Source organism: Crocodylus siamensis, chromosome 12 (assembly GCF_052110815.1).
Source record: "Crocodylus siamensis isolate JL-2025a chromosome 12, ASM5211081v1, whole genome shotgun sequence".
Classification (NCBI taxonomy): Eukaryota; Metazoa; Chordata; order Crocodylia; family Crocodylidae; genus Crocodylus; species Crocodylus siamensis.
The window spans coordinates 32022134-32044913 of record NC_143406.1 but is presented as its reverse complement, the minus strand read 5'-3'; the positions used below and the strand labels follow the sequence as shown (position 1 = coordinate 32044913).

The 22780-nt window shown below is 42.0% G+C and overlaps 1 protein-coding gene across 1 annotated transcript; it reads left to right on the top strand.

Annotated features, from left to right (window-relative positions):
• Window positions 1–984: 984 nt before the first annotated feature.
• On the top strand, window positions 985–22449 carry ERCC4 (ERCC excision repair 4, endonuclease catalytic subunit). The gene is made up of 11 exons (XM_090024266.1): window positions 985–1344; window positions 5368–5548; window positions 7328–7523; window positions 8290–8497; window positions 9729–9909; window positions 10266–10397; window positions 11533–11643; window positions 12626–13214; window positions 14693–14785; window positions 15530–15642; window positions 20372–22449. The coding sequence occupies exons 1-11, from the start codon at window positions 1171–1173 to the stop codon at window positions 21103–21105; spliced, it is 2712 nt and encodes a 903-aa protein (XP_089880392.1). The 5' UTR covers window positions 985–1170; the 3' UTR covers window positions 21106–22449.
• The last annotated feature ends 331 nt before the right edge of the window (window positions 22450–22780 follow it).

Genomic DNA, 22780 nt, shown 5'->3' with positions numbered 1-22780 from the left:
TGTCCCAGGAAGTGCACATAAAAACTTCCTATGACAGCGATTTCACAGTCTCCCTAGGTAATTTGCTGCAGCACTTAACCATCTGAAAACAGATTGAGGGAACTGAGCTTCTTTAGTCAGAAGAAGGGAAGACTGAGGGGGGATTTAACAGCAGGCTTCAACTGCCTGAAGGAGGGTTCAAAAGAGGATGGAGCTGGACTGTTCTCAGTGGTGGCAGATGACAGAAGGAGCAGTGGTCTCAAGTTGCAGCAAGGGAAGTTTAGGTTAGACATTAGGAAAAACCTGCTCACTAAGAGGTAGTAAAGCACTGGAACAGATACCCAGAGAGGTGGCACAATCTCCATCCTTGGAGGTTTTTACAACCCAGCTAGACAAAGCCTTGGCTGGGATGATCTAGTTGGGGCTGGTCCTGCTCTGAGCAGGGGGGTTAAGCTGGATGATGTCCTGAGGTTTCTTCCAACCCTAATTTTCTAAGATCTGCCTAGCTGGAAAGCTCTTCCTACTATTGAACCTTGGTCTCCCCTGTGGCTTTAAGCCAGCACTTCTCACCCTGCGCCCCCTGGACAAAGAGCCCTGCTCTTTGCAGCATCTCTTAATACCTGAAGGCCCCTTCTCCTCCTTGGAAGGGGTCTTGGCTGCCATGTTTGAGGAGCCCGAGCCCAGCACTGTGTATCGGGCTTGCTCAGAGGTCCCTTCTCAAAGGAAATTTTTTTTTTTTTTTTTAAAACAGCAAAACTCCTCTCAGAGGAACACGACGGCCGAGGAACCCGGCAGCGCCCGGGCAGACGGTGCTCCTGGTGTCCCGTCCCCAAGGGGGAAGCTCGAGCCGTCGGGGGTCCCTTTTCGGGGAGGTTTCCTCACGCGACGTAACGACACGAATGGCTTTACCTCAGGAAGGAAAATGCACGTGACTATTACATATTAAAAACCCACTGGCCCGCTACATAAATCAGACCCAACATTGAATGCTTATTTTAACGACTGTCCCAACACGTCTCTCCCGGGTGACTCTCGGCATCTCCTGGAGAGTGACTGCTACTTCTGGAGACCCCCGGGCAGTCCTGGAGGCGGGCGGCCCTACATGGGGGGGTCCCCCAACCGGGCGGGGACCCCGCGGGGCTGCAGGGAAGGCGGCGGCGAGGGCGGCTAGGCGCATGCGCGGGGGCGGCCATGGCGGCGGCACTGGAGCACGAGAACCAGGTCTTCCTAGACCTCTTCCACCAGGACGGGCTGGTGGTGTGCGCGCGCGGGCTGGGCATCGACCGCCTGCTGCTGCGCTTCCTCCGCCTGTACTGCGAGCCCACCAGCCTGGTGCTGGTGCTCAACACAAGCCCGGCCGAGGAGGCAAGTGCGGGGCCGGGGACGCGGGCGCTACAGGCTCTGCGGGGCCTCCGGATGCGTCCGCGGCCGGGCGCGGGGCAGAGCAAGCCCCGGGCGGGCCCCTCGGCCCCACTCGCCCCTCAGGGAAGAGAGGCTCGTTCCGGGGCGGAGCGGGCGCCTGTCGCTTCCCGCTGGTGCCAGCTAGGGCGCGGGGTCCGGCTGGAGCCTTTGTAGCTGGGGGAGTGGGCGGTGTTCAGGACAGCAGGAGAGCTGCCGCTCCTTGGGTCAGACCATGGGTCCGTCTTCCTCAGTCTCCTGTGTCAGGAGTGCAGGGAGCCAGGCCTCCGTCGGTGCACTCCTCCTAAGCCCCTGACTTTCTCTTCCCCCCCTGTGATGTTTGTAGTTGAGGCAAGTGACCAGCTGTTGCCTTTGCAGTCGTCTCCCTGGCTGAGGGAGCCTAATAGTTCACTATGTTATGGCTCTCTGAGCCCGTCACGCAGCACGGCACGTCTCTGGGCAGTGTCACTGAGCAGTGCTCACTGGCCTCTGTGAGTCGCTGGAGGGCAGAGGTGGCCTGTACAGCGTGTTCTGCTCCTTGTCCCCGTTCGGTGCCCTTGTTTTGAACCTCTGACCCTTGCTGCCATCCCTATTTTGTCTCTTTGTTGTCCTGAGGGCTTAGGGATGGGCCCTTCGTGGTCCCTCTTGTGACGGGAGGGTTCTGTCTCTACTTGGTGGGCTTTGGCCCGTGGTCTGGAGTGGCATGTCGCAAGGCCCTGTGTCTGCAGTAGCAGAGGGTGGGTGCTGAAAGGGAGAGTGAACTGGGCATGAGCAGGATCTGTTACCACTGTTCCTCTTTCACTTGCACCTTTCAACATTTTAAGGTGTAGGAAGTTGTGTTCGGAAGCTTTATTCCTGACTCCCATACTTGATAACTGCTGATCCCCCTTTTCTTGCAGAATTTGTCCAACCCATTTTTGAATCCGGCTAAACTGTCACCTTCCACCACACTCAATGGCAGTGAATTCCACGCTTTAAATTAATTACACACTGTGTGAAAAAGAACTTCCTTTTGTTAGTTGTAAACCTACGGCCGACTAGTTTCATTTTGCGACCCCCTACTTCTTGTATTGAGAGAGAGTAAATAATCAATCCGTATTTACTTTCTCTTTTCCCTTTAGTATTTTGTAAACCTGTATATTGCCCCTTAAGCATTTCTTTTTGTAAACAGAACATTTCTTTAGTCTCCCTGCATTTGGAAACTTCATCCCCACTGCATGCTTGGGATGAAGTTAGGCAAGTGTTTGAGTGCAAGACAGTCCATCAGGTCCCTCTTTTTTTAGACTGTAGATTTCCTGTTGTAACTGAAGCTGAGCATTTTGACAAAAAAACCAGGGTCCAAGGGCACATGACTTGAGGAGAAGCTGAGGGAGCTGGGCTTATTTAGCCTGGAGAGTAGAAGGCTGAGAGGGGACTTAATACTAAAAAGAATGAAGCTAGACCAGAGGTGGGCAATTATTTGGGCCGATGGGCCACAGGGAGATTTGATGAGTTTCGTAGATATTTGGGTCGGAAGGGACCTTGGCAGATCGAGTCCGACCCCATGCCCTGGGCAAGAAAGAGTGCTGGGGTCAGACGATCCCAGCCAGATGCATGTCTTGCCTCCCCTTTAAAGACCCCCAAGGTAAGGGAGAGCACCACCTCCCTTGGAAGCCCATTCCAGATTCTGCCAACCCTTACCGAGTTGTCACAGGCCAAGTCAGCACCTCTCCTGCTACAGCAACAACTCGCTAGACCCCTGTGTGTAGTTTGGGGCTGCAGCTCGGCAAGGAATGGTGTTTGGACCTGGGATGGGCAGGAAAGGGATCACGGGGTGGGGTTGCGGGGCAGTGACAGCGCAGGGCCAGGTCCTTGGAGCAAAGCCACAATCCACTACCTGAACACCCCTGCCCTGTTTGGGGGTGGGGGAGGGGCGTAGAGTGTATGGAGGAGGGACTGCTTGGGTGCTAGGTCCTGAGAGTTGGCTGCAGGTGAGGGGAGGGAGAAAGCAAGGGGATGCGTGCAACAGAGCTCACTTGGGCAGTGCGGTCCATAGCTGCCACCACAGTGGGACATGGGACCAAGTCCTGACTGTCTCCCAGCTGGGGCAGCCCACGCTGCACTCCAGCTCACACCCACCAGTCCAGCCCCAGCCAGTGCACACAGTTTCCAGCTCAGATCCCTTCACCTCCAGTGGTGACTCCTCCTGCTGTGGTTTTCTGGATCGAAGGGAAGCTTCAGCCAGGCAGCTCCTGCTCCAGCTCCTGGCTGCCTTCCATCCACTCGGCCACTTGCGCTAGCGGGCAAAGTGAGTGAAAGGCAGCCTGGAGCTGGAGCCCAAGCCTCGCGCGCGGGCGCAGGGTCTGCCCGGCTGAAGCTTCCTCCCCACCCAGAGCAGCACAGCAGGGTCAGGAGCAGGAGGAGGAGCCAACATTGGCAGCAAAGGGAGCTGAGCCAGCAACCCAGGCAGCTGCAGCTGCACCAGGAGCAGTCCCACCAGAAACTCTATGCTGGCCTGAACCGAGTCTGGGAGGCAGGAGCACCGCACTGGCTGCCCCAGACAGGGCTTGGCCCCATACAGTGTGTCATGGGGGGCAGCCACAGGCCAGATCCAATCAATTGGTGGGCACCTGCCATGTGCGAGATCTGGGCCTATGGGCCATAGTTTGCCCACCTCTGCGTTAGACTGTTCTTGGTGGCAGGTGAAGAACAAGGAACAATGGTCTCAAATTGTGACAAAAGCAGTTTAGGTTAGATATTAGGAAAAAACCTAGGAGGGTAGTAAAACACTGGAACAGGTTACCCAGAAAAGTTGTGGAATCTCCGTCCTTAGAGGTTTTGAAGACCCAGCTAGACAAAGCCTTGGCTGGGATGGGTTGGGGATGGTCCTGCTTTGAGCAGGGGGTTGGACTAGATGACCTCCTGAGGTCCTTTTCAACCCTAATTTTCTGTGATTCTATGATTGTTGAATAGCTTGCCCATCCCTATTACTTCATATTGGTAAGGAACTGCCTCTTTTGTATCCGCATCCATTATGTATAAAAATTTGCTTTTCTTGTCTCTATTTTATTGTAACCAAATACAAAGGCTGTGTAAGAAGTGAGGGAAATGGAGGAAGTTTACTGAACCACTGCCTCCAATGTAGTGCGGCTGTAAATTAAAATCAGAACCAATGCAATTCAAGGGTGTACCAGTCCAGGTATTTTAAGCATAACTAGAGATGTAATGCCCTTGTATGTAGCTGTGGTAAGATCTCATTTGCAGGCATGGGCGGGGGGGGGCGCTACTGGATGGTCAGGGGAATAAAAACTTATTTTACAGTAGAGACATGGTTTAGTTCAGCAAAACAAAGATGAAGTGTATAATTGCTGCCTGTATACCTTGGCAGGTAAACACCAGCAAAGCAGAGCTTTTAAAGCTGAAGCACAACATTCACAAAATAAATGGATATAAACTAGCCACAAATAAATTGGGGATGAAAATAAAAGTTCCTAACCATTGTAACAGTAAGGTTCTGGAACAGCTGGGGAAGCTGGAGCAGCAGGGAACAAAAAACCCAACCATCTTTTTAGATGGAGCTTGTTTGGCTTATGGATGGATGGACTTACTAACCTACTGGTTAACATCGGTCCTATTAATCAACCAAGTGTTAAAATTACCTTAGGCTTTTGTTCCAGAGTTAGTAAAGAAATTACAGGGAAATATTTTCTAAATTCCTTAGGTTCTTGATACTTACTGAAATTCAATTTGCTTAAGTTGCTTTTGCAAATCAGAGTTAGACTCTGAAGTCAGTTAGATGAGCCTGAGTGTTTTAATCATAATACCTAACTAGACAAGATGTGTTGCATCTTGCCTAGAAGTTAGTGCCTAATGGCTGCAATTTTGTAGATATGTTTTTGTGACTGCTCCCAAAAAAACAATAGACAAGCACGTAGATGACTATTATTTTTCCATTCATTTAATCAGTTACTCTGCTGATGTATTGTGTTCTAATCTCATTGTTTGGTTTAGGAATATTTTATTGATCAGCTGAGGTCAGATGGAGTTTCTCATCTTCCCCAGCGCATCACCAATGAAATTGCGACCAATAGTCGGTATGAAGTTTATACCCAAGGTGGTGTCCTCTTTGCAACAAGTCGAATACTTGTGGTGGATTTCCTGACTGACAGAATTCCTTCAAGTCTTATCACTGGTAAGAATTTAAGAAAGTAAAGCAAGGACTTTATTTATAATATTTCAGATACATATTTGGGAGTTAATTTTTTGTGAGTAGTCACATTGGTAATTGTAATTACCAATATTTTCAATACTTTTGCTGTTGCCACTAGATGTCAGTATAACAATAGCCATATTTTTATTTCTTGCTGTATGTATAAATTAAACATAAATGTTATTTGATATATTGAGTAATTAAACAAATTCAGAAAAAAAACTAGGTAAGTGAGGCTCTTTTTTTTTAATCTAATATTCCTCAAACATGACAGACAGTATACTACTATTATGGATAAATCCTTTTTTATTATCCAAGAACCATTATCCAATGGGGCATTTCTAGCGGGTCCCACAGGTTCTTGGCTTAATGCTTTTGAAACCATTATCAGTTATATGGAAAAACATAAACATTTCAGGTAACACAAATTGCTGGAGTGGTAAATAATTGGCCATAGGATCACATAGTAGGATGAGTTCACTCTAACAGGTATTTTAATGTGGTCTAATATTAAGACATACATTCAGGAACCAAAACATAGGTCACATAAGATAAGGGGGGCAGCTTTTGAAAGGCAGTGACTTGGAAAAGAACTCAAAGTTCATGGTAGATAACCCACTGACCATGAGCTCTTATTTGCAGTGTACAGCCAACTTATCCAAGTCCTAAAGTAGTGATAATTATTGGAGCCACTGCTTCCCTGCTGCCAAATTTCCAAATCTCAGAGGAACCGCAATTGTGTAACTGAAGTTGAGGCAGGGTATTTAGTTGAGCTAAACCAGTTGAAGCTAAAAATAGTTTATAGTTTTAAATAAAATAATTCACTTTTTAGAACTGCTTTTGTAGGTTCTGACACTTACGCAGGCCTTAAGTCAGTTTCTGAAAGACACTGCAGTTCAGTCAGATGTTGTGTCTGATTCACATATTCTGTGGACTTTGTCTTCACTTGAAAGAAAGCTTTATAATATATTAAGTCACATGTTGGAATCCTATTGTAAGCAAGGCAGGCTTTAATTTTAGCAAATCTTAGCTGAGTGAATTCAACCTTTGGGGTTTACTTCAACCAACTTTCTTTGTTTTCACTAGGATTTTGTAACATTGCATCTTTTTTGTCAAGGGCAAAGCCTTGATTAAATATTGTAGCCTGTATTACAGTCATCTAATCAGATTTCCTGCATAATTGTCCCTTCTGCTGCTAAAATCGTGCATGTATGAAATCAGAAAAAAACTTGAAAAACAATGTTACAGAGGTTCTTTGAACACAAGAAAACTGAACAAAATATAATAGGTATAGTTATTTGGCTGATTATCAGCTTACAAGTTAAGATGTTTTGTGGTTGAACTAATTCAAATTTTGTAGCCTTTAAAATATTTAAATTGTAGTACTAACATACTCAAATTGGCTTTCAGCAGTGCTCCTTTGTCAGCACTACAAATTTTGTTTTAAGATAAGTTCTAGGAATGTCTAGTGTAGCACTGAGAATCCAAATTAAGCCTGCCTGGCTTGCATGGTTACACTAGTGTTTTTGGCTGAAGATACCTCAGTCACAGAGCTATGTTATTTGGGAGTTTCATGGTGAAGAAAAGGAATTATTTGAATTGGTCTTGCAGGATTTTGTACTTAGAGGAAGATGATTTGGATTCTTCTTTTTTAATTATCAAAACATGTTAAGAATAAAGCATGCTTGTGGAGAAAATGTTCACAATACTGTAATATTATTTTTTCCTTTTGTGTAACTTGTAAACCTCTCATTCTGCCAGGCATTTTGGTGTACAAAGCACATAGAATCATTGAGTCATGTCAAGAAGCATTTATCTTGCGACTCTATCGCCAGAAGAACAAGCAGGGTTTCATTAAAGCTTTCACAGACAATGCCATTGCTTTTAATACTGGCTTTTGCCAAGTGGAAAGAGTGATGAGAAATCTTTTTGTACGGAAACTTTACTTATGGCCCAGGTAAGCCCCTTGTTACTTAGTACATGATATTTTTGTTATTCTTGCAGTTGTTTGGCTTGTGGTAATTTTCCATAGACTCTGCCGTTATCATTTAGATACAAGATCAAAATTAGTATCTTCCTTTAAATATGTGTATTACGTTTAAAGAATTCACAACTGACTGGTAATTGAGGCACAAGGTTTGAGACTTCTGTGAAGTTAGCAAAGCCAGGTGTAGAGCCAAGACCTCCTGTATTAGGCCAAGTGACATATCTACTGAACAGTGAAAACAGAGACTATCGTAGTTGCACTGAAAATCCATCTGTACTTAAAATAGTTTTTTTATCAGTCCACCATACAAGCCACTCACTTTCTCCTTTGTCCTGTCACCTGCTACTGTAAATAGTATCTTCAGCTTTCATTTAATCAGTAAAAGGAAACAGAAGTGAGGTTAACTAGGGAAGAAACGGGTAAACAGTGATGTTACAGAGTGTTATTCTCTTGTCTCAAACCCCTGGAATCTCCTCCACAGGATGAAGGTTCTGCTAGAAAGGAAAATGCACCTTAAGGTTTATAAGGAGACATGTACCTGGAGCCCTTATTCTCCATGCCATGATCTATTCCAACATTATCTCCCCTTCACATATTGGTACAGATAGTGCTGGTGGTATAGTGGTTACCTGGTTTTAATGTTGATGGCTGGGCTGAATATGTGAACCTAGTGAATAACTATAGCACCAAGCATACCACCCAAAAAACTCCTCTTCATAAGCTGCTCTCTCTCTAGGTTTCACATAGCAGTGAACTCGTTTTTAGAGAAGCATAAACCTGAAGTAGTGGAAATGCATGTATCTATGACTTCTGCCATGCGTGCCATCCAGACTTCTATACTGGACATCCTGAATGTGTGTCTGAAAGAACTCAAACGCTATAATCCAGCTCTTGAGGTGGAAGACTTGTCTTTGGAAAACGCTATTGGAAAACCTTTTGACAAGGTATCTTGTGTTTTGCTGTATTATAACAAAGATAATTTTTGCTAACATTTTCTATGGTAATACAGTATTTCAGAAACTAACTGGAAGCCACTTAAAATTTCTCGTGACAAGTTCATAACATATGCAAGTAGAGAATCGTAGTTATCCATAGTGCTATTTGTGTGCAGTTGGCATTACCAGATTTCACTGAGAGCACCTTGGGGTAGAGGGTTTTTTTGTTGCATGTTTGTACAGTACCAAGCACAAAGAAATGTTGGTCTGAGATGAAACCTCCTAGCTATTCTGGCAATATAAGTTATGGGGCAATTTTTAATACTTTCATAGTTGCATAAATTCTTAATTGCTTGGCTGTTTAGTCTGGTGTACTGAATGTCTTTTTTTAGTTGGCTGTGTCTAATGGAAAATTTTGATTTGTGAAGCCAATGCATTACTATGTCATGATGACATGTTCACAACCTGTATTCTTCCTACTAGGAGCTCTTCAAATGCAGGGGGGGCAGACTATGGCTTGGTGCATCTGTATCTTATCCAAATACTGTTTGTCGTTAGCCATGTTTATATTGCCATTGGTAGCAGACCTGAAACTTGCTTGACCAGTTTACTTTTGCAAAGTAAAACCATAAGCTTAGGCAGTCATTTTATGCCAAAGTTACTTTAAGCTTATCTCTTCTTGTATTTTAACATGAAGCCTTGTGGAATGTTTTAGAGAATGTTTGTTTCTATAATATTTAAATCTCTCATCTCCAGTGCGTTCATCTTTAGAAATGAATGATATTATGATAAGTTTCTTTTTCTTTACTAATTAGTAAGTGTCAAGCCAGGTCAAGGAAAATAAGTTTTTATGTTTTCTGTATTTCAGCAGCTGTATTTTATTTAGGGAAAAGAAAATCTGTGTTTAAACAATAGAGGAAGCAAATATTTGTAAATTGTTTACTTATGTCAGAGCATATATTTTTTAGTTTTCCAAGGTACTGACATAAATATAATATTACGGTTTTTATTTGAGTCTCTTTCACCAAAGTAACTCTAACATACAAAATTTTTACAATACAGGTTTAAAAGCCAATCTAAATCTACTGTAGGCCTGATACAATGCCTGCAGAGGTCAGTGGAAAGATTTAGTGTACATTGAATCAAGCCCTCAATGCTGGAATGAAAAAGAGTTGCTGCAGACCTGTGTAGATTGCTATAGCATGTATACAAGATTCTTAACTTTCTTATTTGTTTCTAGACAATCCGTCACTATTTAGATCCTCTTTGGCACCAGCTTGGAGCGAAGACCAAATCTTTGGTTCAGGATTTGAAGATATTACGTACTTTGCTGCAATATCTAACTCAGTATGATTGTGTCACCTTCCTTAATCTTCTAGAGTCGTTGAAAGCAACTGAAAAGGCTTTTGGTCAGAATTCAGGTATGAGGTGACTAACACGTCAGAAAATGCACAAAAACAGTGAAATCTTGATACTTTTTAATTAAATCCTCCAACCTATACTGAGGCTTCTAATTAGGTTTAAATACCCAACCATAAGGACGTGGGTCTTATTGACAGTTAATGCTTTCACCCTCCCCCTAAACTTCTGTTACTTAACAGCATGAAATAAATCACATCACAAATTTGCATTTTTCTCTCTTACCAAGACAGTGATTATATAACAAGCAGGTAACACAGCTATTTCAGATGAGAGATTTTGTGCTTTTATTTGAAGTTGAAGCACACATGTTCCAAATGTTTAATTGACTAATATTGTGGTTTCTCTTCACCTTTAGGATGGTTGTTTCTTGACTCTAGTACGTCAATGTTTGTAAATGCTCGAGCCAGAGTTTATCACGTTCCCAGTGACAAAGCGAGTAAGAAGGTTGAAGTATCTGAAAATATCAGTATGAAGAGAGATAAAAGCGGTATGAGAATTTCTCATTTTTAAACTGTTAATTCTAGCATTTTGTAATTTGTTACCGGCATTACAGTATCATTAAGGATCCACTACTTAGATTCAGAACCTATTGTTCTAGGTGCTTTGTAAGTGCACATTGAGAGAGTCCTAGCTTCAACGAATTTAGAATAGATAAGACAGTGAGGTACAAGGAGATGAAGTAACATACTTCAGGACCTTGCAAGTCCCTGGAAGAGCTTCTATAGCAGGGGTCAGCAAAATGGCAGATCCAGCCAGTGGCCAGACTCCCATTTCCCAGTAGCCCCTGCGTGTGTCACATTGGCCAGTTTCCATGGAGACCCCAGCAATGGCAGGGCTGTAACAGCACCAGGCCAGGGTTTCCATGGAGACTGGCCCCAGCAGCACTGGCAGAGCATGTGGCTGGGCAGGGAGCTGCTCCAAGGTTGGGGCTGGGATCTTGTGGTGGTGACAGCATGGTCTGGAGCCAGGGCAGAGCCACAATCCACTGCCTGCACACCCCTGCCTGGGGCATGCAGGCAGCAGATCACAGTTCTGCCCCAGCTCCAGACCATGCTGTCACCACTGCAACATCCTTGTCCCAGAACAGCTCCCTGCAAAGCCACATGCCCTGCCAATGCTGCTGGGTCCAGTCTCCATGGAAGCCCTGGCCCCACCATGTCACAGCCCCACAGCTGTTAGGGTCTCCATGGAAACCGGCCACAGCGATGGAGGCAAGGGTTACTAGAAAATGGAGTCTGCCACAGGCTGATCTGGCCAACAGGCTGGACTTTGCCTGCCCCTGTTCCATGGGGACTGTTCTTGAACCACAAAGGGTGTTTGTATTGGCTTGTTATTCAGTCACTCATAAATATGGGGGTTTTTTCCCTTTAAGAGTTTTGGAATTAAAGCATCCCTATTTTACTCTGTTTAACTTTTGCTTCACAAAAGCTTTTGTCCTCATTTATAAATATGTTTATAAAATAGCAGTCCCCAACCCCATCAGCATAACAAGTTGCATATGTGGAACATTGAAAACTGCCTTTGCAACAGTTATCATCAGTATCTAACTCATTAATTTAAAGCTTTTAGGGATCTCTTGACTGTAAAGCCTTCAACGTTAAACCTGTTCTACTGTATTTCAGAACTAAAAAAGGAATTGGTTCTAGAAAGTAACCCAAAATGGGAGGCTTTAAGAGAAGTATTGAAAGAGATTGAAAATGAGAACAAGAACAGTGAAAGTCTTGGTGGACCAGGTAAGATAGTGTCAAATGTTGTAGATTACCAGAGGCTTGATAGGTTCTTGCCTCTGAGTAACTTTTAAGGGGGAAACATAACTAGCTTTTGTGTGTGGAGGGGGGTGTAAATGTCTTATGTTTAGTCTAATACTTTGGTAATATTTATGGATAACAATAACAAATAAGAAGAACTAAGTAAAAGTTGTTAGCTATTGAAGTCAGTGTAAACAAATAACCTGTAAATGTGGGTATATCTTCAATTTGGAATTCTCAGCTTCACAAGTGGGACCATGCCTGCCTTTGAAACAGGTAAGAATTTCAAAAGGGCTAAATTCACCAAGGAGCATTAGGTACCAAGTCATATGGATGTTTTATAAATCCACCCAAATCTTTGTAAATTATGATATCCTGGGCAGGCACACAGGCTGGCTCTTTGTTCAGTCCTCAGTAATAATTTGTAACTGTTTATTTAAATACTAATGTCAGTGGATAGAACATATATCAGACAGATGTACGCTCTCATCAAATTAGTGAAGTCTGTTGCAAATAGTCATATCAATCTGCAAAAAGATAGTGTGGCCAGGGTCCTCAAATTTGAGGGTGTAAAATTTATTTGTTTGAGGTATTTCTAGGCTGACTAACTTAGATAGTTAAAAGGGTGAAAATTAGAACAGGTTCAACTAGCGTGTACTTTTTATATCATTCTGTGTCTGCATCAGTCTTATGTCAGATGGTTCAAAGAACCTGCACTGATTCTGGCCATTTAAGAATAAGGAACTTAGCCTGACCTGCAGTTGGAGCCTTGTTATGTTCATGACAAAAATCATGCAAGTTAGATGGTCCACAAAAATCCAGAGCAACTGCTACTAACAAGTGTGAAGGCATTTGGCAGGCATGCTCTGGAGATCATTTACAAACAATTTAGATCTTTGCTCAAGAGACTTCTTGTATGTGAATAAAGTGCAGTGTAAGAGATTTAAAATATTTTTTTTGACTGTAGGACAAGTGCTTATTTGTGCCAATGACGACCGAACTTGTGCACAACTCCGGGAGTACATTATTGATGGAGCAGAGGCTTTTTTAATGAGACTGTATAACAAAACCTTTGGGAAGGATGAGAAAACTGGAGATGTGTGGAGTAAGGATAGAAAAGCTGTCAAGTCCAAAGGAAATGCCAAATTGGACAAAGGGCCTCGGGCCAAAAAAGCCAGAATAGAAGCTACTTCAAAACAAAACAAAAACAATAAAGAAAGAGACTTGATTTTAATCCAAACAACAGAAAAAACAGATGAGGAGAACATAGGAGACGAGGCAGAGGATTATAAAGACTTCAGCAGTAGCCAAGAAAGCAACATGGAGGAAACCAAACCTGAAGATTTCCATGTGAACTTGCCTTCAGATACTTACTATGGTATCTTTAGAACCCCCTTGACTATTATTCATCCACTGCAGGGTTGTAGTGACCCTTATGCTCTCACTCGGGTATTGCATGAAGTGGAACCACGATACGTTATATTATATGATGCAGAACTAACTTTTGTTCGGCAGCTGGAAGTCTATAAGGCAAGCAGGCCTGGAAAGCCCTTGAGGCAAGTTGAGTTGATATCTGAGAATGTAGTTGCTGTAATTTTGCTTTAAAAAATGCCAGTGTTACAGCCATTTGATAATTAACCCAGAATATCCATTCAATGAATCTGTGTTTATCTTGTAATTCCTATTCAGTTATATTCTTTGGTTTCAAAAGCCACAAGCATGTACCCTGTAATTGATTCTACTTTAAAAATGTGTATTTATTTTTCCAGCAAGTATTTAATCCTCTTTACAACAGAGATGTATCAGCACCAGCAATTACATGTTCCATCATGCTTGAGCCCCTACCCCCTGCCCAACCTGGGCCAAGAGGCATACTTGTGTTTAAAATGTGTCCTGCTGGCTGAACACTAATTGCAAGTTTGCTGTGTTTGCTTGGTCCAACGAAAGTGTTTGTGGTCATGAAGTGAAATTTTACAGTATGCTTCTTCCTTTTCCTGAGCCTGATCATACTGTTCATTAATTGAGAAACTCAGTGTTGAAACAGGGTGTTAAGACATTATAAAAGTTCTTTTTGGGTAGGCATTACAAACATACCAAGAAAACAGTTCCATGTATTTTGAACATGGTGCAGGGACAGTTAATAGAAATATCTCCATGTAGATTTTATGTACTTAATGCATTGACCTGATATAAAACTATTAGTATTTCTCCAAGTATGAACAGACTAACAATTATACTGCTTTAACTGCACTTGTAACTACTGTTTGTGTGTACCCATCAGTTGATCCATTTTGACTTGGTCTGTTCCTACACCATAATGATTTAATCTCTAAATAAATCAGGTGGGAACTATTGGGGTTTAGCTTCCATTTACTGAAGAGTAGACGGATGAAACTGTTAGTGGGTTCAGCAGAACAGTGGCAAATCCCCTCCCCCAGCTTTTATAAAGTGATGTAATGTTTTACTTGTTCAGGTCCTAAGTGTATATGTTATGATGGCTGCGATGCATGTGACACCAGCGAAAGGGGATCCTTTATATAAGGAAAGTATATCCATATATAAATTTAGGTATTGCCCTTCTCTAAGCCTGTCACTTTAGAGTGCTATCTTTAAAGTAATCCACACTTTTGGTTCATTTTATAAACATTCTTCAGGGAAGCTTGCATATAAGAACAATGAAAAATATGATCTCCAGTTTTATTTTGCTGCTTGCCTTTTCTGAAAGAACTTGCTTGTCTCAAAAAACAGTGATGATGAGTAAAACTCCATGCCATCTGCTTCAGTTGCATTCCGGTGCTTATATAAGCATATCCTTCTTTTGGCAAAAGGAAAAATTTGGATAAAAGAATTTTTCAGCAAATGAATTTCCACAATTCTAATTTCAGTTGTAATTAATGGAGTCCTTGTTAGTCAAATATTTATTATTTAAGGCCTTAAAGCTGGTTATCTCAAATACCGACATGTCCATGTTTCTTTCAGGATAACATTGTTGTGTTTTGCAATCTAAAATAATGTTCTTGTGCCCTGCCTGTAGGGTTTATTTCCTTATATATGGAGGTTCAACAGAAGAACAGCGCTATCTCACTACTCTAAGGAAAGAAAAAGAAGCTTTTGAAAAACTAATTCGGTAATAAAAGTGGTCTTACTAGCTTTACAGGAAATCACTTGTTTCATAACACACGTTTTTATGTTGACTTCTTGAACCTGAATTTCTTATTTCTTTAAAGTTTTCAATTATGCTGGCTTTTCAGTGTTAAGTCTCCCCTTGAGAATCAGTGAAATGACAGTGGCATAGTTGTATTGCTAACATGGATGTGTCTGTCTAAAACTTCAGAAATTTGAAAGGCCTAAACCTCATTCTGGGTGCTGCTTGCAGCTATGTGCGCTTTTGTGTGCGAAGACATCTTAAATGTTTTACTTACAAAAATAGCAACTTTTGTATGATGCCAAACAACTTCTGGGGCTTTTTATATAGTTCCAGTGGAGGGACGCATCATAAAATCATAGTAGAGTGGTGGGCCAGTATCACAAAGACAAGGTTAGGCTGCTGGTCTTCATGTGCAGTTAAGTCCCCTTTTCCCAGAGAAGTTCCACAGAAAATTGAGGCTCCTCACAGTACAAATATTAATAAAAAAAAAAATAAGTGTCTGACTAATAGCCTTAATTTACTTGGGATTTTTCTTTGGATCATTGTAATTCTTATAAAGTTTTCAAGCAATACTAAACTATGTGCATTTCTAGTACTGTTTCACCAGATGTAAAATAATTTATAGTATTTGTCACACTAGAATCCTGGAGAGCTCAGACTTGAATATCAATAAAAAAACACAACAGAAATAATTCCACTGTTACATTTTCTGATTTTTTTCAGAGAGAAGGCTAGCATGGTTATTCCTGAAGAAAGAGAAGGCAGAGATGACACAAACTTGGATCTAATCAGAGATGCGGCTTCTGCAACTGTTTCTACTGACACACGCAAAGCAGGTGAGCAGTTCCTGGAGCTAGCTCTACAGCAATGATTTTCAACCTGTTTTCATTTGTGGACCCCTAAAAAATTTCAAATGAAGGTGCAGAACACTTTGAATTGTATGTGTGATTATTCACATATTTTGAATGATCATAGTTATCTTTTGCTGGACCCTTTAATCATAGTCTGTAGACTCCCAGGGTCTGTGGACCACAGGTTGAAAACCACTGCTCTGCAGCTTCACGTAATGTCAGGGTAGAATATCTGACAAGCACTTGACAGATTATCTGGTACAATGTCATTTTAGAAATCTTTCCTGCTCAAGTGTAATATTCTAGGGTGCCTGCACACCCTAGAATTAGAACACGTCAAAGCAGACTTGATTAATCATTCTAATTAAAACGTTTCAGCAGCCTCACTATCACTTTTATTCAGCGCTCCCACATTTCAAAATGACAGTGGGGACGCTAACTAAAGCTTGCCAAACAAGGTTTATTTAAAGCACCCCCCATGGCCATTTTGAAGCGTGGGGCGCTGAATACATGAAACACTGCACGTGTTTTAATTAGAGCAGCTCTCGGGAGCTGCTTTAATTAAAGTGCCTGCCTGACCTGGAGCACATGTAGAGATGCCCCTAATGACAGTATGTTCATGGTTAAATTCCAGTCCTTGTGCTTGGACTCTGAGAGCGTTGCTGAATCATTGTAACTTGCCTGTTAGGTAGCACCATGAATTACCATAAAAGTATGGTCTGGCAAATACACCACCCTTTGACCTTCGGAGTGGAGATCTACATCCTGCCTACCTTGCAGAGAGGGGAGGCTCCAAGACTTAATCAATATCGCTTTAAAATGTCAAGCTAAAAAAATCAGTCCTTCTCCCATTAAAGCCAGGATAAAACTCCTTCTGACTTCAAAGGAAGATTGGTCTTATCACTTCTATTTCTCTGGGAGATCTTTAGGCAAGGAAGTGAAGGGAGTAAAGGCAGTTTATCTTCCCATAGGTACTTGGTAACTCTGTTACACAGGCCGTGATGTAGAAGAGAGTTAATACAAAGACTTGGGGAGACTGGAGGGTGATCTCCAGGGCATGGGCTTTTGTCTTTTTAAATAAACTAGGAGGGGAAGGAAGCTTGGATACTAAACAAAAAGAAATTGGCAGAGGTTAAAGATGTACCTAGGGCAACCAACTGACAAGTAAATAAAAATAGAAAGTAGAATTGTGTTGGTGTAAACAAATTGTGCTCTATCCCTTTCACAAATACGTGCGTACATATGCTCTCTGTTTCAGAACAGGAGCTTGTCCATCCAAAAAATGCCAAGCACACTTTAATGCTTATGCAGAACCTGGCATAATGCCTTAGATACCTGGCTGCACATTAATAATACATGGGACCAGATTAAATTTGGTTAGTGGAAATGAATGTAGTTCTCATTGCCATTATTGGAAACTAAGCCACTTGGTCCAGACTTTGGCTGGGGACAAAGACACTTCTCTTTGGCACAGGTCATTAGACTGTGAGTCACAGTAAGGCTTCTGAAGAACTGCAGCAGTATGTCTTTTAGCTTTGAAAGGCAGCAGGGAGCAGTGTCTTACAGCTTGCTCCCACTCCTCTGACAAAAGACCTGCATTAACTGACTCTGTAAGAAGACTGGTCTATCTCCTCACAGCTAGAGTGAATGATGCCTGCTGTGTGAAGACTCAAGAAGGGAAAGCTTAAAGCAGTGTTTTATTCTAAAGAACCTAAAAATTGAGGCGCAGGTGCCTAAGTTCCCTCGATCATTTTGCTCCTCTATCTTTTGACATCAATGGGTTTCACGTACAAAGTGTGCACGGAATATAAAGAGTATTAGAATTTATCACAAAAAGATTATACTGGTGGGCTTTCGTGACTAAAGGAAAAAAACTGCTTACATTGACTAAAAAATATGCTTAAAAACTATGTCATACCCTCCCCAGCAAACGTGGAAGAATTAGTCAGCTAGCAGTTATATTGATGGCAGATCAAGGCCTAGTATTCAACCTCAGAAACAAATTCATAAATTCATTGTCATAATGTATACATGAGTGGTGGTGGTGGGTATTTTGGGTTTTGTGTGGCGGTGGTTGGGGGGGTTGTTTGTTTTTTGTTTTTGGAAGTGGGGTCCATAAATAGTTACAGTTTTATACAAGGCAGTAAAAGAGGCTGCAAAAGAAGGTATTTATTGCAAAATCCTGTATAGAAAGCAACCAATAGGCAGAGGATGTTTTCTATCCCAAAAGTGGCAACAAAAATCAGTCATCCTTTTGCTACTGTTCCAACAGTCTTGGTCCTTTATTTGAATGTCTTATCTGGCTTTTTGCTTTTCTTAGAAATTCAAACTCTTTGCCCTTGTCTTCACAGCTCTACCCAGCCTCTTATTTCCTCCAGGTCCCTCTTGTTCACTGTATCCTCTGTCTAATCTGTTTGTCTTTATTCTCCATTTCTCTTCCCACTTTCATTTCATGGTGAGAGACACGTGCATGCATATGGTATGCCTTGGTTTGTCTATCTTACTCTTTTCTTTCTAATCCTATAAATCTCACTGCCTCATTTAGCTCTCTGTCAGGTATATTTTCTATTCCCCTCTATAGCAGTCAGTTGAGCCTGAAATGTTTTGTTTATATCTTATTTATAGAAAAGATCCTGGTCTTGTACATACTTCTGATGGCCCAATTGTTGTATTTGAGTGGCAGATTGTTAGGAGTGAATGAGAGTATCTTAATTCCAAGTAAAAGTGATTGCTCTCACTTTTTAAGAGAAAATTGTCATGTTCTTTAAGTATAAATCTTTTTAAATCAAACTTTCCCAGTATATTTAAACATTTATCTCAAGGGCTACAAACAGAAATTGTGTCATCCTGGGATGAATCATTTTTTATCACAGGACAGAACATGATCGTTTAGACATCCACATCCATTGTCCCAGGATAAATCCTAAAAAGGTTCACAGGTTAAGAAGTGTTAACAGTTTTATCCCAGGAAATCATGTCTGACTGGGGAAGGTGTGGGACTGGGGATGGGCCAGGGGCAAGTGCTGCCCAGCCAGGGCAGGAGGGTGCAGGACGGAACTGCAGATCGTCCACAAAGTGTGGAAAAGGGTGGGGGCACAGCTCCTGCCACTGCACACAGCTCGTTCAGCAGCTTCTCTACTCATCCGGCAGCTCCCACTGCTGCTCCTGCCACTCGTCCAGGAGGGCAAGGCAGGGCATGTGCAGGGCAGGCAGCAGCACTGGGAGGGGGGCTATGGGGTGGCCAAGGTGATTTTTGGGGTAGCTGCAGCTCCCCCCCACCTCAGCACTGCCCCAGCGCCAGGCCACAGCTGCAGCCTGCCCTACCTGCACCCCGCGCAGATCTGGGGCACACCCCCCACCTAGGGTGTGTGCAGCAACGAGAGCTGTGTGGCTCTGTCCCACACCCTGCTCTGCCCCAGGTGATTAGTGCCTGCCCCAGCACCACTCCCTCCCTCGCCACACGGGCTTCAATCTACCCTCCCATGCCCCTTCCCTCCCCCATCCTGTTCCAGACTTACCAGCTGCACGCAGCCGTATCAAAAATCAGATTGGTATTGGCCAATATGCCTCCTTAAAAATCACCTATCAGTATTGGCCCCAAAAATCTCTATCAGTGTACCCCTATTATTCTGGGACATAGTAAAGTGTGTCTGACCAGTTGTCCTGGGATAAACGCAATTGACTCAAGGGTAGAGAAACCACAGTGAATCCTGATTGTGTACATGCCAATCTAGGGACATTTCGATTCTAGAACAAACACAGGTATAACTTGTCCAGGGACAAATGCAACATCTGTTCCTAGGATTAATTTTGTCATTCTCAGCCAGTTGAATGTTGACTTTCATATGCAAAGCTTGATTTGTTAAATTATGGCCAGTTCTCAATACAGCTGCATTTTAAAACTTGTCTAGTGGGTGAAGCAACAAGAAGAGGAACAGTCTGGATTTCCTGTGCCACTGACACCTCAAAGTGGGATGCAGAGTTAAAATCAATCCATTCTGGAAACATTTTTTTTAAAGCTTTCCAAATGCTTTAAAAATAAAAAGTTGTAACAAGAAAAAGATTTGCATCTTTGGTGTCATATTAGTTACCTTAGAGAAGTGGTCACCAACCAGTGAATCCACTGGTACATCTCAGAGCCTCCTGGAGTCGATCCATGGCCGGGGTGGGGAGCTGAATGCCCACGTGCATGGACACATGCACCCCAGCCCAGCAGGTCAATCCTTGGGGAGATGGAAGGGGTGAGGGCTAGATCAAGGTCCCTGTGGTGAGGGACGGTGCCACAGAAGCAGGAGCAGGGATAAAATGAGGGGCCCTGGCCGGGTGAGACTTATTTGCTGGGGAGGTGCGCCCCCAAATAATTGTTTTGTCCCTATGCCTCAATCTGCACCCCACCTTCCTGCTCCACATACTTACCTGCTGTGGGGATGGCAGCAGTACATGGTAGATCTCGGATTGCTTTTAAATACCAAAGGTGATCTCCTACTTAAAAAGGTTGGAGACCACTGCCTTAGAGCATTAATTTTATAGATGGATTTGCAAGGGATTTTTTCTGATTTTCTTTTGACTATGATAAACACTGGAAAAATCAGGATTTTATAATGGGGTTAGTAGAACTTTCAAGTTATTGGCATAATAAAACATAAGTTATCTATAAGGTGAATTGGTGATCAGCTATATGAAAGTGTTTCATTAAAAATATTTTATTCTTTAGGTGGACAGGAACAGAAGAGTATTCAGCAAATTATAATAGTGGATATGCGAGAATTTCGCAGTGAGCTTCCATCTCTGATTCATCGTCGTGGCATTGATATTGAACCCGTTACTTTGGAAGTTGGAGATTACATTCTAACCCCTGATATCTGCGTAGAGCGGAAGAGTATCAGTGATTTGATTGGTTCCTTAAATAACGGAAGGCTCTACACTCAATGCATTTCTATGTCACGTTATTACAAGCGGCCAATTCTTCTGATTGAATTTGACCCTAGCAAATCTTTCTCTCTCACTTTGCGAGACTCTCTGCAGCAAGAGATTTCCAGTAATGATGTCACTTCCAAACTCACCCTTCTTACCCTTCATTTCCCAAAACTACGTATCTTGTGGTGTCCCTCTCCCCATGCTACAGCTGAGCTCTTTGAGGAGTTGAAACAAAACCGGCCACAGCCTGATGCAGCCACAGCAATGGCCATCACAGCAGATTCTGAAATTCTTCCAGAATCGGACAAATATAATCCTGGCCCACAGGACTTTCTCTTAAAAATGCCAGGCGTTAATGCAAAAAACTGTTCTATCTTAATGAACAATATTAATAGCATTGCAGAACTGGCAACACTGTCACAGGACAGACTCACAGAAATTCTGGGCAATGCTGTCAGTGCTAAGCAGCTGTATGATTTTATTCACTTATCCTATGCAGAGGCCATTTCTCAAGGCAAAACCAAAAAATGATTGATGGGGTTGGCCAGCCCAGGCCATGATTACACTGTGTCTTGAACAGTAGTTTGGTAAAGAGTTTTAAACACATATTTTTTTACCTTTTGGTGTAATCAATTGTATAGCTAATGCTGTTCTACCAACTTTCACTGTTCCTGACATTGCTGGAGGCAAATTTCATGTACAAAAGACAGACTAGTGTATCATCTTAGTCCATCCGCAGTGCTTGTACCAACTCTGTAATAGTACAGAATGAAGTAAATGAACTTTGTTTTGGGGCCTACTGGAATCAGATGCTGAACGCTCAGTATTCTCTTAAAAGGAAAACTGACTTCAGAGATGTATGATGTCTTGTATAATGAAGATGTGTTGAGTTTCTAATGGGTGGAATGTATGTGCTGTTTTGCATATTAGATTGTTTTGTTTTGGGGGGGCGGGGTTGCCTAAACCACCATTTTTTTGTTGTTGTGACTTGTCTAAATTATAGGTAGTGGTGAAAATGTTTAAAATGTCCATGCTTTTTCCATGGAGTTTTAGGAGAATAGATAGATACATTTTTAATGTCACAGTTTACATTATAAAAATGTGATCAGCATTCTTATTTATGGTCAGAAACTTAACTACATAAAAACAGTAGCCATTTCTCCAAGCTTGTGCTCGCACTGTACATTTTGTGTAATATTTTCTTATTTTACTGACAAAAATGCGAACTGTTGTTTTTCCCTCTTGGTAACACTGCAGAACCAATACAACTCTGGTGGTGTTGGTCGCTTCCATATAAGTTCCATAATTCTAAAACTGAGACGCACATTGTACATTGGTACACTGCCACTTTACTTGGTCTGTCTCTTAGTTTAGATTTATGCTCCAGAAACATTTTTGTTCCAGCTTTGATACCTTCTGTTAAAGATGAAAATCTAAATATAATATTATAATATTTGATAAATTGGGTGGTTTAGTTCTTTTCATTGTACCCAAAGATTTTTCTATCACACATTCTACAACTTTTCCAAAGTAAAGTTTTAGAACAAATTCACAGTTTTTGCAGGTGTTGCTTTTGTTTTGTGCATTATCATCTATAATATATCCTAGTTTATTTTGCACTTGAGTGCCTTGAATTGCCAGTCTGAATAAATTCAGCACTGGTATTTGCTTATCTGAGAGCTGACTTTTAGCATTTTATGTAGTACAGAGTGGAGGAAGAATTTAATTTTTCTTTGTTAATTTATGAATGTCAGTTGTAAAAGACAGATATTCTGTATGGCACTTTCAAATGACAACTGCATATCACAGTCTACTTTTACCACAGGGATGAGTGGAATTTCCAGTCACTTAGCCTTTGTCCATTAATAGTTAACATCTACACCATCTTAACTATGTACTAGTATTAAAATCAGTATTTATTTTATCACTTTGTACTGTAGTACAGAAAAAATATATTTGTGTTTATATGAGTCTGAAATGAGTTTGGGATGAATTTGTTCTCAGAATTGCACACGATAAAAATGAAGAGCATACATTTATAACTATGTGGCTTTGAATGATAAACTCTGAATAAAATTGCACAATGTAACTAAATTATTAATATTAATAGATATTTAAATTAAATTGCCTTTTATTTCTGTACTTTGAATTTTATATGAATTCATACACTCTGTTTTTCAGGATATAATATAGGTATTGGATAACT

Coding starts and splice junctions, on each gene's coding strand:
- ERCC4 (XM_090024266.1), top strand. CDS start 1,171: ATGGCGGCGGCACTGGAGCACGAGAACCAGGTCTTCCTAGACCTCTTC. Junction 13,215..14,692: donor AGGCCTGGAAAGCCCTTGAG/GCAAGTTGAGTT, acceptor CCCTGCCTGTAG/GGTTTATTTCCTTATATATG. Junction 15,643..20,371: donor TACTGACACACGCAAAGCAG/GTGAGCAGTTCC, acceptor TTTATTCTTTAG/GTGGACAGGAACAGAAGAGT.